The sequence below is a fragment of the Daphnia pulicaria genome, chromosome 1 (assembly GCF_021234035.1).
Source record: "Daphnia pulicaria isolate SC F1-1A chromosome 1, SC_F0-13Bv2, whole genome shotgun sequence".
Classification (NCBI taxonomy): domain Eukaryota; kingdom Metazoa; phylum Arthropoda; class Branchiopoda; order Diplostraca; family Daphniidae; genus Daphnia; species Daphnia pulicaria.
In genome coordinates this window covers 37,829,254-37,844,476 of record NC_060913.1, presented here as the reverse complement: position 1 = coordinate 37,844,476, position 15,223 = coordinate 37,829,254, and the positions used below count along the sequence as shown (strand labels likewise).

At 39.3% G+C, this 15,223-nt stretch overlaps 2 protein-coding genes across 3 annotated transcripts; one reads left to right on the top strand and one right to left on the bottom strand.

Annotated features, from left to right (window-relative positions):
* The first annotated feature begins 2,998 nt into the window (after positions 1-2,998).
* Positions 2,999-5,302, top strand: LOC124312619 (outer mitochondrial transmembrane helix translocase-like). Its single transcript, XM_046777101.1, has 10 exons — positions 2,999-3,440; positions 3,787-3,961; positions 4,029-4,069; positions 4,162-4,233; positions 4,310-4,416; positions 4,491-4,548; positions 4,628-4,664; positions 4,731-4,816; positions 4,889-4,949; positions 5,010-5,302. The coding sequence occupies exons 1-10, from the start codon at positions 3,264-3,266 to the stop codon at positions 5,249-5,251; spliced, it is 1,056 nt and encodes a 351-aa protein (XP_046633057.1). The 5' UTR covers positions 2,999-3,263; the 3' UTR covers positions 5,252-5,302.
* Positions 5,303-5,360: 58 nt separating this feature from the next.
* On the bottom strand, positions 5,361-13,542 carry LOC124312605 (disks large homolog 5-like). Of its 2 annotated transcripts, none has more exons than XM_046777084.1 (17): positions 13,260-13,542; positions 12,804-12,953; positions 12,642-12,747; positions 12,159-12,581; positions 11,461-12,020; positions 10,925-11,387; positions 10,251-10,846; positions 9,641-10,183; positions 9,255-9,553; positions 8,209-9,159; positions 7,634-8,131; positions 7,271-7,559; positions 6,915-7,203; positions 6,515-6,798; positions 5,943-6,444; positions 5,751-5,815; positions 5,361-5,644 (listed from the first exon to the last, which is right to left on the bottom strand). In XM_046777084.1, the coding sequence occupies exons 2-17, from the start codon at positions 12,951-12,953 to the stop codon at positions 5,600-5,602; spliced, it is 6,063 nt and encodes a 2,020-aa protein (XP_046633040.1). In that variant the 5' UTR covers positions 13,260-13,542; the 3' UTR covers positions 5,361-5,599. The 2 variants fall into 2 exon arrangements, with proteins under 2 accessions (XP_046633040.1, XP_046633048.1); XM_046777092.1 differs by having other exon boundaries at positions 12,642-12,744; positions 13,260-13,541.
* Positions 13,543-15,223: the final 1,681 nt, after the last annotated feature.

Sequence of the window (15,223 nt, the reverse complement as noted above, 5' to 3'; positions counted from 1 at the left end):
TTATTTTGAATTTCTTTTGATAATTATTATCACTAGATTGTCTGTAAATTACTGGCAGTTGGGGCTGAGTGGTTAAGGCGATAGAATTGAAATCTCTTCCTATATGGTGAAAGAATGTGTACCCATTTTGTTTACGAAGAATAGAAAAACGTCCGTACTTACGTCAGTAAAAGATCTATATTGCTTAAATCGTAAAATTTTAAATGAACCGCAACGGAAAACTATTTCAAAATTAATTAATGGGCACGGTTAGCTCAGACGGTAGAGCGCGGGACTTTTAATCCTGAGGTCAAGGGTTCAAGTCCCTTATCGGGCGGCTGTTAATTGGATTTTAGTTAATATTGGTCGTTTTTCATCATTATATATCAAGTTAATGTCGTTTTAAATCATTCACCATGGGATTGTTATAAGCAAAATTCATAAATGTGCATAGACAACACGAATTTTCAGAGTGTTTCTCTATGTTCCTTGGATATAGGGAAAGTGCGAACCAAAAGGAAGTTCATTCGGATATAGACCGTGGAACATACACAAATAATGAAGTGAGAGAGTGAGAAAGAGTATCCCTCATTGTGAGAGTCTAACGCCTTGTTAAATGCAACTTATTGCAATAGTAAATCTATGTCCACTTACAGAACTGGAAATCTGGAAATAGAGTTTGTAGTTAAGATTATTTTAAAAATGCTGTTCAAGAGTGAGACGATGTCCACAGACGGTAATCGCTGTATGGTTATATCTTCTAGGGAAAAGCGTTGCAATATAACGTCATTGTTTGAATAGGAGATTCAGCATCAATAAGCCTTTGTGGCCTAATGGATAAGGCACCGGCATCCTAAGCCGGGGATTGCGAGTTAGAGTCTCGCCAGAGGTAGCGAGAAAACGAACCTGTAATTAAAGTAAATTTTCGTGTTGTGCAATTACTTGTTTTTCGTTTTACTGATTTAAAGCAAAAATTTTCATTTGTCCCAGTGTTGGGAAATTGCTGAAATAGCATGCTTAAAATTGGTAACCTTTGCCAGCGACAATTACTTGGCAGCGCAACTTATTCTGCTGTTTTACAGGTGAACTCTGACTCTCTCATACTCCTCTGCCATCTTCACTGGTTCCCGGAGCAACAACGCGCTGACTTCAAGACGCTGGTCATGATGGTAAGGTGCATTCTCGGCACCGTGTAGTTGTTGTCTCTCATCTACTTTCAGAAACTATCTAATCTTGGCCTACGATTACAGACCTCGACTTCGATGAACCTGACTGTTCTACCACTCGAACGAACCACTGTGGAGAGCATGCCTTATCCAGAGTCATCCCGGTGCTTGGTTGGTCTTTTCTTGACTGGTCTTGTCCAAGGCCATCACATATATTAAAGACCTACATTAAATATCTCCCGAACGGCAGGTAATATTTAAATTCTGCAAAAACAGGTGAATCCGGAGTAGAAAACTGGATATGCCTGAATTATTTCAGTTTTTTAAGTCCCATAGCGGAATGGGAAAAAAAGGGGGGTCCATGGATTTGGTGCGCTTGAGTGGTGGATTTCTTGTTTAAAAAGTGAAATGATTGAAATTCGCCTTTTTTGAAATTTTACGCCAAAAAAATCAAATCAAATATATTTTTATTACTTATTTTTGTTTATTCTATTTTAATGAATTTTCAAATTCATTTGTAATATTTAAAATTCATATTTAATATTTTAAATAGAATAAACAAAAATAAGTCATAAAAAATACATTTGATTTGATTTTTTTGGCGCTAATTTCAAAAAAATGCTAATTTCAATCAATAAATAAACATATAAAAAATTGCCTAATCTAGATCAATTAGGTATTTAAGGACAGGGAATGGAATAAAGCTTAAATCTAATCAATTGATAATTTTATATGATTAAGAACGAAAAACCCCTATTTTTGCTATACCCCCGAGAGGCGAGGGGCCTACTAACCTAGCGAACCTGGCGGGGAATCTTGGGACCGTTTACTGAACACCCGCCGTTTCTTCCAAGAGACTGGGATAGCGCGAGAGTGCTATTATATCGTGGTGATACATGCTATTTTAATATTTTTGCTATGGAAAAGAAATCGCAAATATTCCTTCAGGTACCTTGCTAATAACGCAGGTAGCTCACTATTTTACATATGTTTTTCGTAAATAAAAGCTTTGATCATAAAAATTAAAAATATTTGTAATTTTTTACCCTCTGCATCTTATTTAAAGTTTTAAACCCAACCCTATTAAAGTTAGTTCTGGATTCAGAAAGGCTACCAATGGAGTAGTTGGACATCCTGCGTTGCGCATTCTCCGCAAATTCGAAAATCTCATTTGTGTCCAACTTGATCTGTGTCGCCTACAGCGTATTATGGAAAAACCAACTTCTTCCCGTTAAAAAAGTTGTTTTCTTACCTATAACTTTGATTTCCCCCCTTTTCTTCCTAACAGTGAATACTTTATTCATTTCTCTATTACCTAATTTTTATTTCTATCCCCAATTCCATCTGGTTAATTTTTAATTAATTTTTGTTTGTGACTGGTTTTTTTGTTGTCTCCTGTAGCAGAAGAATTTCGTTCGTAGCGTGGTCGATTCTGTCTAGAAACGTCTGCTACAGGAGACGAAAAAAAAACCAGTCACAAACAAAAATTAATTAAAAATTAACCAGATTGAATTGGGGATAAAAATAAAAATTAGGTAATAGAGAAATGAATAAAGTATTAACTGTTAGGAAGAAAAGGGGGGAAATCAGAGTCATAGATAAGAAAACAATTTTTTAACCGAGGAGAAGTTGGTTTTCCCATAAGACGCTGTAGGCGACACAGACCGAGTTGGACACAAATGAGATTTTCGCATTTGCGGAGAATGCACAACGCAGGATGTCCAACTACTCCATAGGGCAATAGCCGTCGCCAGATGGGGGTTTTAACACTGACAGGTCTGTCGGACCGGCATGGCAATAGATTTCACGGTAATAGACTGTTGGGTCCGTCGCGTAACGAAAAGCAGACGGAAAAGTCGTGGCAATAGACTCAACCCTGTAAAAAATATTTTCTGCTCCATCTCTTGTTGAATTTCAGAGATGGCATTACTCATTACATAGCAAGTAGCAACCTTTTTCCCGGAATTCGTCTGCTGTTAAGATATCGTTCGACCGGTTCGACATTCTGTTCTGATTGCAATCTGTGTTGTATTACTGTAATCAAGATCGTGGCCAGTGCCCCTAGTCGTATAAAAAGATAATAATTAGTAGTTATTGTTTTATGCATTTGAAGTTAATATGAATGAAGAAACTAAACTTACTCTTCTATTACGGGTTGCATTAGCCACTGCGTTTACGTGTGTTGCTGTGAAATGGATGGTTGATCAATTAGATCCAACCAGGGATAAAAAAAACAAAGCAAAACAACAAGCACAAGCACTTATGACTAAATTGAGAATAAAAACCAATATACAGGTAAATAGTATTGTGAGTCAAAAATTCAAGTTTGCAATCTATGGTACACTCATTTATACCATCATCCTTCATTTAAGAAATGTCGATACAGCAAAATAAAAATTCTGTCCTAGTTGATTTGATAATTTTATAAAATACTTCATTTTTTGATAGTTGGGATGGGAAACTAACAAGGAAGTTCCTGCTCTTCGTCTGTAGGCTATAAGCACTTAGTAGCCTATTAGTTTGTAATGGTGAAGAAAATTGAAACAAGCAATAATTGTAAATTCTATATTGAGTGCTTTTATAATGGTTCAATGTTGAATATTTTCATTTCATTTTTCTCAACATTCTCTATTTTACATAGCTGACAGAGTATGAACTTGCAATTGCAAGTAATTTGGTTGACCCTGAAAGCATTCCTGTATCTTGGAAAGATGTTGCTGGGCTAGACAGTGTGTTACAGGAACTTCATGACAATCTTATTTTGCCAATCAAAAGCAAAAAGCATTTCCCAAGCCAACTCCTTCAACCACCTAAAGGTTAACAGTTCTAGCTTACTGGTTTTAATGCTTCTTCATATTACAGTTTATTCAAATTTCAATACAGGCATACTCTTGCATGGGCCACCAGGCTGTGGGAAAACTATGGTAGGATATAACTCAGATTTGAAAAATCACTTAATTATTCTTTTAAACTCTTTGTGGTTGTGTATAATTAATTTTGTGTTCTTGATTGAAAGGTGGCCAAAGCTACCGCTAAAGAAGCAGGAATGCGATTCATAAACCTCGATGCTTCGACATTAACTGACAAAGTATTATGATAGGATAGATATGAATCATAAAACACAATATCATTTACTAAATTAATTTACCTCATTAATTATCAAGTGGTATGGTGAGAGTCAGAAATTAGCAACAGCCGTTTTTTCCTTGGCAGTGAAAATTCAACCTTGCATCATATTTATCGACGAAATTGATTCCCTTCTTCGTTCAAGGTAATTTTACAGTCAAATATTATGCTGTAAAAATAAGTTACAGCCTCCTATTCGATTGTCTCACTACCCCAAAGGGATACTCATGATCATGAAGCTACGGCTATGGTGAAGGCTCTTTTCATGTCTCATTGGGTATGAAAATTTTCCTTGTGGAAACGAGTGTACGTAATGGCACTGAAAAAACGTAATCGGTTTTCTTATTAATGTACAGGATGGCCTAGCAACAGACAGTTCAAAAAGTAGCGTAGGTTAGTAGGACGTTTAAATTAAACAATAACAAAAGATTGTCATTTTTTATTTGCCATCGAGGATAGTTGTGCTGGGCGCAACCAACCGACCTCAGGACGTGGATAAAGCAATTTTGCGTCGAATGCCATCATCTTTCTACATCGGACTTCCAGTTAGTAGTTTCTTAAATCAACTTAAATAAGCAGAAACAAATAATGAAACTCTTTCTTCATTGCAATTTAAGGGTATGGAACAACGCCGGCAAGTTGTGCTCACGATCTTAAAGGATGAACGTGTGGCATCAGGTCTTATCAAAATGTTTGGGGAAAAAATGTAACCAAGTACTAAATATCAATTATTCATAGATGTTGATTTGGAAACCCTGGCTAGGCTTACGGAAGGATTTTCAGGATCCGATCTTAGAGAGCTATGCAGAACTGCTGCTGTCTATGGAATGCGCGACAGTTTGAAAAGCACGAAATCGACAGATGACACAACAATGGCCGAAGAAATCACAATGGAAAATTTTTCGCAAGCGCTTGCAAAAATGCGTGATTCTAAACTACATTGTGGAACTTTGCCCTTGTCTCGTATTGATTTAGATTAACCGTCAAAACAAAGTGATGAAAATAAAGTTTGACGCTAGTTTACCTGTTAAGGTTTTTTTTTAGAAATGTTATTCGTCAACAGTGTTGCCTCATCACATGCAAGAAATCCAAGCTATTTGACAAGTTGTATTGCTTGACTTGTATTGTCCAATATATAATCGATACAATGTACATGCGCTGGAAAGAAAACAGCCCCAAGTATAAAAACCCGGTATAACAAATCACACCCTACAATTTTACATAAAAGTACAGAGGAAGAATAAGGTCGACGAAGAGGTATAACAATGTCAACATCGGTAAAAAACCGAAAAGGCTGCCAGTCACAAGTTGCGATTTGTACAAATAATTCACCAGATTGATCCACGAGGCACCCAAAGAATTTTAGTTTGCTCCTAAATGAATACAGTAGATCCAATTAAGTTAACAAGGAAGCAAAACATTTCATTAAAATTTAAAAATAAAGAAAAAAAAAGAATAGTAAATTTTAATATAACAAACCTGATCGACTACAGCAGATACTTGCGTACACAAACACGCTAGATTTCCACCTGCTGGTATAACCGCTGCGAAATAGGAATAAAAATTCGTTAATCAAAAGAGGAAGACAGTGAAGATGTAAGAATCAAATAACTTGAAACCTGAAGCAGCGAAAACTTAATTTTTCAATAAAATTTCTAAAAATAAATTTACCAGAAATGAGATGACGATGCTCAGCTTCTACTTTGATGACGTGCTCATACATTTCCTTGGCAGCTTTAGCCGCCGTTTTGTCGGAAGGCAGACGTGTGTCTTTAACCTCGCGAACATGCTTGACTGACTTAAATTTCAAGAGAATTATAATGGGAAAGCAGCGTCGGTTGTGCAGGCGCGATACAGCATTTAGCGAAACGTCCAACACGCCGTGCAAGTTTTTCTCGCCCACATCTTGCACAGCAGATACTGTAATGCACTCATAGTGAGTTCCTTTTCGTCGATACTCGACAAAAATATTTTCATCAAGGTTTTTCTCCATATAAGACTCCGGATAAGGCATCAATTCAGGCATCACCCGAACGAACTTTCGGGGAAATTCTTGGACCAGCTTGTCCACGACATAGTCCGACAACGGACCAACTATTATAACAGGACGAATTTCTTTGCAATCATAGCGCTCTACTTGAGCGTACGAAACAGGGCGAGGAGGAATAGTATCCTATTTGTCAGAATCAAAAATATTATTGGAATGGATTTACATAGATACAACTCTGCGTGCTCTTTATTACCTGGACGTAGATGGAAGAGAGGCCTAATCCCTCAGAGGATCCCAGTTGTAAACTTGCATCCGAAAAACTTGCAATCTCTTTCGAATCTCGAGATGAGCTGCGTGTGTGCTTCCTCCTTCTGAAAAAACTGCGCCGAGCTGATGTCGACGAACGTCGCGATTCGTGATCGAGATCAGCCAAACTCGAGCGCTGTAGTAGTTCTTCTTCGATCTTATACTTGGACGGAATGACACCGCAACGAACTTTACGACCTTCGTTGTCAACAAGCCATGCTCTCCACAAACCTAGAAAAAGAAGGGTTGTTAATCAAAGGAGTTACAACAGTACACCATACGAGAAAACGGACGTGAAATGAAATAAGTTTTCAATTGAAAGACGAAAATGCAGCAAATGAATTTACCTGGAACACCGTTGAACATGGTGTTGTCAATATGGAGAATATCATCACGGCGGAAGCCAAGTTCCATTTGCTCGTGATTCTCAAACGCCATCTTATCAAACTGAGCTCGAACGTAGAAACTATCGCCGGGTTGTTCGGCGATTTCCCGGTATCGCTCCATGTCATGTTGAACAATTAGTGTCACCTTTTCTGTTGGTTTCGCCAATTCGTATGCCGCTTGCTCAGCAGTAGAATCTCGGAGGTTGACGCCGTTGAATTCGAGGATTCGATCGCCACAGCGCAAACCAGCCTGAAGGAAAAGTCACAGCACAAATGATTTCATTTCTCAGATACTAATGCTTCCAAGTTCAACCTACTTTAAAAGCGGGCGAGTCATTCTGAACGGCGTGAATGAAGATTCCCACGGCGTTTCCACCGACCAAACTGATGCCGAGGCTATGAGCTTTCTTCATCTCGAGGTACACAAGACGCGGCTCACGATCTCGGTCGCGACATTTGCTGCTGTTGTCGTCGACTACAGGACTGGTGGTGGTCATTGAAGTTGGTCTTTTCAACGTGGCCAGCGCATGGTGACGCGTAAGAGTGCCGTGAATCGAAGGAGGTCGAACTACCGAAGAACGAGATTCACTTCCCCGATCGATCATTCTGAAAATTTGATTTAAAAAATAATGATGTAAATTAACCACTAAAAATGAATGACACAATGTTAATTATTATACCGATCAAATTGTAAAGTATTTCTTAAGGTGGCTGCCCCCGGATCGAGAATGTCGGCTTTAGAACTGCTTCCGTTACCACTGTTATTGCTATGGTCTCGCGAATGGCGAGGGGAGTTGCATGGTGTCGGTGATCCCGAGCGCGACTTTGATCGCTGGTGCGATCCTTCGCCATTGCCATCGCATTCACTGCTGGAACTGGTCATTGAAGGAGGGCCCATCAAATTCATGCCGTTCATTTCTTGTAGCTCCTGATATTTCGTAGGATTGTACTGGACCAACATCGTTATCGAATCTCCGCACTGATGAAGGACGCATGCTGCAAGTTGGTACGTAGCGCTACGCATGTTGATACCACAGACTTCTAGAAGTTGATCGCCAACCTGCAATCCAACCTGGGCAGCTAAACTCGACTGATGCACCGACGAAACGAAGACCCCACCCGAATTGCGGCAAAAAATTTGAATGCCCAACGGTTCAGAAGATTTTTCAATATATACCCTAATGAAATAAATGATAAAATAAAATTTGGTTCAATAGATAACATGTAAGGATTACAACAGAGACGTATGACGTACCTTCGTAGCTCATCAGGTGCTGGTTTAAATTTTGATCCGGACCCGGTGGTCCATGAATACTCATCAATTGACGACCTGCTTCCTACACCAGTACCTGGTCGTCCTGGACTAAGAATTTCGACATGAAAATTGGGCATCGGACTTCCATGTTCGGAAAGACGTTCGACGCTGCTCGTCGATATTCTTCCAATGCTGTTTCTGCTGGTCACACTCGGGTTGGACGGAATTCGTATTCTGGCTGGTTCTTTCTTCACGGTGCCAAGGCCATCGGTGTAAGGGAATTGCACGTACTCCGTATGGCTACTTCGATTTGATTCGTATCCAAAAGGGACAGGGACCGACGAATGATTGTGGCTATGCTTGTGCGTCCTTGAATAAGCCGAATCTATGGATGGTGATTGAGCGTGAGCGTGACTATATGATTTGTTTGAAAGAAGATTGTGTGGTCCTCCTAAAGGGAAGTCGTACGGGTTCTCCGTTGACGGGCGAGGCAGCGGAGGCGGCGAGGAGTAACGTGGCGGAGACAAGTTGTGGGGATGGTTATGCATATGGCTAACATGAGGCGACACTTTATATTTTAAGGAAGAATGCAAGGCTGTCGGATAGAGTTGAGATTGTATACGCAGGTGCGTGGGTAGCGCTGTAGGTAAGGCAGCATGGACGTGAATGGGGCCACCGCCCGACAAACCACCACCCGCAACTGTGGTGAGGGTCTGTGTGGTTGAAGAGGCAGCCAATTGGCCACCTCGACACATTTCGGCATCGCCGTCGTTTTTGCAAGTTGTTCCACAACTAGTATTTCCTTTTTTCTTCAAGTATCTACCCAAATCTTCCTTGCCCAAATTTCCAGATTGCACAGAAAGATCTATGCTTCCGTCAGAGGGCGGATCCACTGTTTCCATGCTGGCGCGGTCTCCGTAGGCTCTGTAGTCTCCGTTAGGAGCTGCTTGGCTATAAACAATGACAACAGAAATTATATTAGCACACAGTCACTATTGCCCCTTCTAACAATGTCTATCGACATAAAGATTAGTCTCATAGCTCACCCGGAATCTTTGTCATCGTCCGTTGTGTCATCAACTGCCACCTCATCCTTCGAGGCCTTCGAGGCGTCGATAAAAACTGAAAGCGGCAGCCTGGCTCGTGGGTATTTGTAACTATGAAATAAAGTGTTGGCCCCTTCCAAATATTCTCCTGAAATGAATGGAGAACCGGCACGACATCGAGGCCAAGTCCCGCCATTGCACATTCTTGTGTCATCTCGTTTGCATTCAGATTTGGAATTTCCCATAACACGCTTTCTCCTGCACAATGTAACCAAACCTGAACCAATTTCCGATTTCTTCTATAGATTACAAAAAAAGAAATAGGAATAAGGTAATTTAAAATCTGTTGAAAACTGTTTCAAAAAAGAAATTAATCGCAATCCTACTTTATGTGATCCCGAACATGAGGAGGCATCATTGCTGGTAATGGTAAGAGGATTATAATGGTCGATAACGTCCTCTAAAATAGCGATGGCAGCTGCCTCACGGTCTGTTGCACTAGCAGTCGGACTATTTGAAGTGGTGCTAGTTGAACGTTTCCCATCATCCGTGTGATGATTATTTTTTTCTTTGCTATGGGGCCTTCGGGTACGACCCAGTGTCTCACGGAACATGTCCCAGACAACAAGTCCTGCTGAAGCTATAGAACCAGCACTGGAGACATTACTGGGAGCATTCGACGATAATGAAGACCCCTTCGAATGTTTGCTCCCTTGGTGTCTTCGAGCGATGGAAAAATGACCGTTCCCCTTGCCTTGGACATCCACCTGGCCTTCTTCTTCAGTTATGTTGTGGGCACTTGAGTTGCTGCTCGGGGATCCCAGAGAAGGCAATGAAACAGGAAACACGGTGGAAGAGAGCGATCCTCGTGCAACTGTAATTGTAGGACCATCATTCTGGCTGAAACTCTCGTCTAAAATTCTGCATACCTGTTCAAAAAACAAACAATATTTCTTAAATTTGAAAGTGTGACAATGAAAATAAAAATAAAATTACCTCAATAAAACTAGTCATAGAGTCCAAAATTCTGCCATTAATACTGCATAAGCGATCACCGGCCTTAAGTGTACTTTCTCGGGCAGCAATGCTTCCAGGGGTAACGGATCGTATGTAAATTCCATTTTCCAATGTCAATCCGTGAGACACACCACAACCCAAGGGTAACTTTACTGAGTACAATCCCTGGTATAAGCATCTTCTACGCTTTACAGTCAGGGAAACGGGCATTTTGGTGGATCGGAGCAAGTTCAAAACTGAATCCGAATCTGCGGCAGTGCAGCTCAGCGTACCAACTTTGAGGAGGCAATCATTTATCTTCAATTTGCCATCAGCTGGGCCTCCCCGCGCAATAGACACGACGTAGAGGCCGTAGTCATTGTTGTAAACGGGACGACATTTCCCGCCAGCCAACGAAAAGCCAAAATCCATTAAACAGTTTGACCAATCAAGTTCAATTTCCACGGTTTCGGTGTCGCCATCCGAGAAATCAGTTCCTAAGGCGGAATCATAGCTGTGATTAAGTGGAGCACGGCTCTCTTTTTCCTTCTCTTTCTCCTTTTCTAGTTGAAGGTCCCCAAGTTTGTCTTTCAGCTCTAGGAGAAACAATTGATAATACGACGTCATTATTTGAGACTGCAAAACCGTTAAAAGAATTTACGAATCAAATTTACCTTTCAGTTCTTTAGAAGTCTCATTCCTCTGACGTTTGACGTCATCGGAATCACGAAGGGCTTCGGCCAAATCAGAAACGGCTCGATCTCTTTCTCGCCTCAATCGATCACATAATGTGCGTATGGATTCCCTTTCAAGAACAATTTTATCACGTTCCCCAAAGGCCCAATCCCGGCGTTGTTTTGATACTTCAGCTTCTTGGAGTGCTTCTGCAAACTCCGTCTGGATTTTTTCAATTTGTTTTTTTAGTTGTTCAACTTCTTGTTCGCCGCTGTCAACTAGATATAGTTCTCCTCTTCCACTTTTGGGTGTTTCAGTGCGATCTTTGCGAATTTGTTCACCACTCAAACATCCATTTCCGATTCCAAAGCGATTCTTCCGTTCTTGATCATCTAGCAACAGGTTTTCATTCCATTGTGGTTCTTGGTATTCCCCACATCTTTCTCGCATGTGATGCAACTCCTACGAAAAAATATCAATATATATATTAATAGATATGGCAAGAAATAGGTGACCAGATATTTGAAAAACTGACCTTTAACGCATTGTCACGATCCTCCAAAGCGGATTTAATTTCTCTCCGCAACGACTCTACTTCATAGAGCAACATTTTCTTTTCATCGTGAATCTCGTTGCTCTTGATTTCTAATGTCTTTAACTTCTTGTTTGATTGCAGCAAATCATCCTGCAGTTTTTCGATTTCTTTATGAACTGAATCTCTCTCGCGCATGACAAGCGAATATTCCTCCATTGCAGCATTCCGTTCTTCAGTTAGTCTCTTTAAATCTTTACTACTCTTCATTCTGGAAGCCATTCCTTTATTTATCTCTTCTTCATGTTGAAGTTGAATCTTAGTTAAATAGTCCATGTAGGTGTTTCTTTCGCGGATTGCAATGTCCCACTGCATAATGGCATGAGTGCACTGCGACTTCAAAACATTTCTCTCACGTACTGCAGCATTGCGTTCTTGAATTGATTCTTCATATTGCTTCTTTAACCGAGTCATTTCCTCTTGGGCAAGTTCTAATTTGCTTACAGCAGCTGAATGAGAGGCCACAAGATCAGCGTATCTTTTTCGCAAGGAATCATGCTCATCTATGATTATAACATGCAAATAAAATTGTTACTAGATTATTCATTCTTAAAGATAATTATCACAACTAGTAATTCCAAAGAATTGAATTTAACAACATTTAGGCATTAATTTTGAAATACATGAAAAGGCCAATTTACCTTTAATAGCTTCACATTTGCGCAATGTGTTAACATAAAGTTGATTAAGTGTTTCATTTGTCCCATTTCCTTTTATCACAGCTTCCTGTTGCTGCCTTCTTAAATCATTTATCTCTTTCCGATCTTCTTCTCTAGCTTGGCTAAGGCTGTGAACTTCTTGTTCTAAACGCTGCTTTCCAGTTAACACGTCCCCATATTTCGACCGTAGTGTATGCATCTCCTGGGTAGTAGAATCTAGCTTTGACAAAACTGATCTATGTTGTCCACGGTAGTACTCAGATTCTTGGACAGCTTTTTCACATCTATCATGCTGTCTCTTAAGAGATTGCAATTCACTCATTGCTGCCTCACATTGTCTCTGTAGAGCATCATAATCTCGTACTGAAGATAATTGTTGTGGATAGGTAGAGCGAGTTAATGTCCCTATGAATTAACATGAAAAATGTATAAAAAATGTAGCAAGGAAACAATTCAAAACATTACCAGAGGAGGAAAAATTGTAAGATGATGAAATAGAAGAAGCAGGGATATGATGTTGAATCTTTGTTAATTCCTTTTTTAATAAATCTCTATCATGGGTCACTAACTGCTAATAAAAGATTTTGTTAGCATGTAAAAACAAAAATTATAATGTGTGGTTTAAACCTTAAGCTCCGCTTTAAGAAGAGCAAGATTGCTTTGTTGAAGATCATAATCAGGCCCCATGCCAATAGTAGATGAATTTTCACAAAGAATTTGATTCATTCCTAGTGAAAGGTCATTTCCACCAACAATAGATTCATCTGTATTCTCCATCTGCAAATTAGTATCAACAAAAAAATATATAAATGAGCAATTCATAAAGGACTGGATAAGAAAAGTTGTCCGATACATGTATATGTACATCTTTTGCTTCAACATTGAAACTTTTTCAATTTCTGAATGGTTTTTTTCACATACATTTATTATTTTAGTCTCAATAATACAACTAACTAATGGTAGGTATATTCAGCTGTGATAAATAGATGCTGTTTTACAAAAGAAATACACCCAAAATTTTGGGTGCAATGGGCAAGACCTTTTCACTACTTTCTCAACAGAACAAATAGTTAAACTTCTTACCTTTTTTAATGGTAGAATTGTTCTTGATTACAACATTAGCACAGAAAAAATGTCCCACATATTTAGAAAACTTTCCATCTTTTTGCATTACATTCACATGAACCGATTAAATAAGAAAAAAAACAAAAAAAACACTATATCTTCAATTGCCACGGAGAACCATAATCTATAAACTTGTTGTTGACTCTTAAATGAGTCTTTAATCAGCTTTAATTATGCTGCTGCCTGATGTTGAGTGTTGACTGAGTGACTGTTCGCCCCAAACACACCAAAAGCCCAATCTCCAAAGTCCAAACCTGAAACCTCTGGTGGTGATAATGGACGTCAGTCCCAACTCCCAACCTCCAACGTCTTGCGGTACGCGATACCAGCGCCACCGCCCAACATCGTCTGCTGAAATTAAAAAAAATATATGTCAGGCCGTCACCTGTGTTTTCAAATGTTTTGTTTTGTTATAACTTATAACAAACGGAACACCATAATAATGTGATCATCTGCCAATAAGGCAGTGCTTCGAGGTAAAGTAAATTCCACGAGAACTTTCTTTTTGGTCCAAGATGAATCCGCTGACGTATTGTTTATCGTTATTATGACCACACTTTTGCGGTCTGTTTCCGTAAATTCCGTCGTTATCAACAAAGAGTTGTTTCTGAATAAACCTCGTCTGAAACTAATACCTAATACCATGAATGCTCTATCGGCTATATCTACTAATCTGTAATCTTAGAATACACGAAAGATTCAAAAAAAAAATCATGTTCACAAATCACATTCGATAAAGTTTTCGTTTATAGTAGCTATAGATGCGGCTAGGTGCAATTAGTAAGCTACTGGAATATCAATTTGGCGAAGGTGTAATATGCCAGCAGCTTCTCTACACGGAAGATGATTAAAAAATATGAACACGCGACAACTTCATTTTTCGATGACTATTAGCGAGGGTCTGGCGCGCGTAACTAAAACCGTAAATTCCATAATTTTTTCCTTGTGCTATGTTTACAGACGTGCAGTATAGTATATTCACACGCAAAGATTTATTCCGAATTCTTTATTTCCTTAGGAAATTGAGAGAAGGAGTAGCCATAATACAATGCTGCACAAACACAATCATTACAATTATAAAACAAACGGGGATTTTTTTTCTTTATTCCCATCGACATCTCTAAATTCTACGTATGGAAATTAATATAGAAAGTGAGCAAATGTTGGTGTCTTCTTGAGCCTACTTAATACAAACAGAGCAAAGATAGGGTTGGTCTTCAGTGTATTCACTCTTCTTTATTTTCACACATCGAAATAGGGAAAAAATAGAGAATTTGCTATTAAAATTAATGAACGTATAAATATTATTAAGAACTATAACCTAAAATGAAACCATCTATCGCAGATGTCGCACCCCACCCAGTCTTGATTAGGCTATTTTCAAAAAGGTTTAAGAAGTTACTTCATTTATAAAAAGTAAACCGCTTAATAAAAATTACTACCTTAGAACACAGTTGGAAATCGCATAAACCAATATTATATTCTTCTTCGGTTCTTGTCTTTATCGAGCGCTTACTCTTGGTCACGATAGGCTTCTTGGACAGCTCGGTATCTTTTTTTTTTTAGAAAGATGAGTGGGCCACACTGGCCACACTTTCAGCAACGGTGGTTGGAAAAACCGGTAAAATATTTTTTTTTAGCAGCACCAGCCTTTTTTCCTGCATTGGAATCACATGAAGCCGGGGAAATCCTCCTCCCAGCCGCTGGAAGGGGGCACTTGCAGTTACAGAAACCTTTCCATTAGCAACACATCGGTTAATCAGCGTTCGTTGAACGACACGAAGATGAATAAGGAGCAATCCCGCCAAGAGTTGCAGCTCGTTGTTTCACAAGCCTTGATGCTCTTCATCCGCCTCATTTACTCGCCATCGGTTAGTTAACTTGAATTTCCCTCTAGTAAATTGTAGCCTATTAATATGTAT

What these genes read in the sequence shown, in the direction of transcription:
- LOC124312619 (XM_046777101.1), top strand. Translation starts at nt 3,264, where the DNA reads ATGAATGAAGAAACTAAACTTACTCTTCTATTACGGGTTGCATTAGCC. An exon ending in CTTCGACATTAACTGACAAA is followed by an intron (nt 4,234 to 4,309) that starts GTATTATGATAG and finishes TTAATTATCAAG; the next exon opens with TGGTATGGTGAGAGTCAGAA. An exon ending in CTCTTTTCATGTCTCATTGG is followed by an intron (nt 4,549 to 4,627) that starts GTATGAAAATTT and finishes ATTAATGTACAG; the next exon opens with GATGGCCTAGCAACAGACAG.
- LOC124312605 (XM_046777084.1), bottom strand. Translation starts at nt 12,953, where the DNA reads ATGGAGAATACAGATGAATCTATTGTTGGTGGAAATGACCTTTCACTA. An exon ending in GCACCTGATGAGCTACGAAG is followed by an intron (nt 8,132 to 8,208) that starts GTACGTCATACG and finishes TTATTTCATTAG; the next exon opens with GGTATATATTGAAAAATCTT. An exon ending in ATGACTCGCCCGCTTTTAAA is followed by an intron (nt 7,204 to 7,270) that starts GTAGGTTGAACT and finishes CTTTTCCTTCAG; the next exon opens with GCTGGTTTGCGCTGTGGCGA.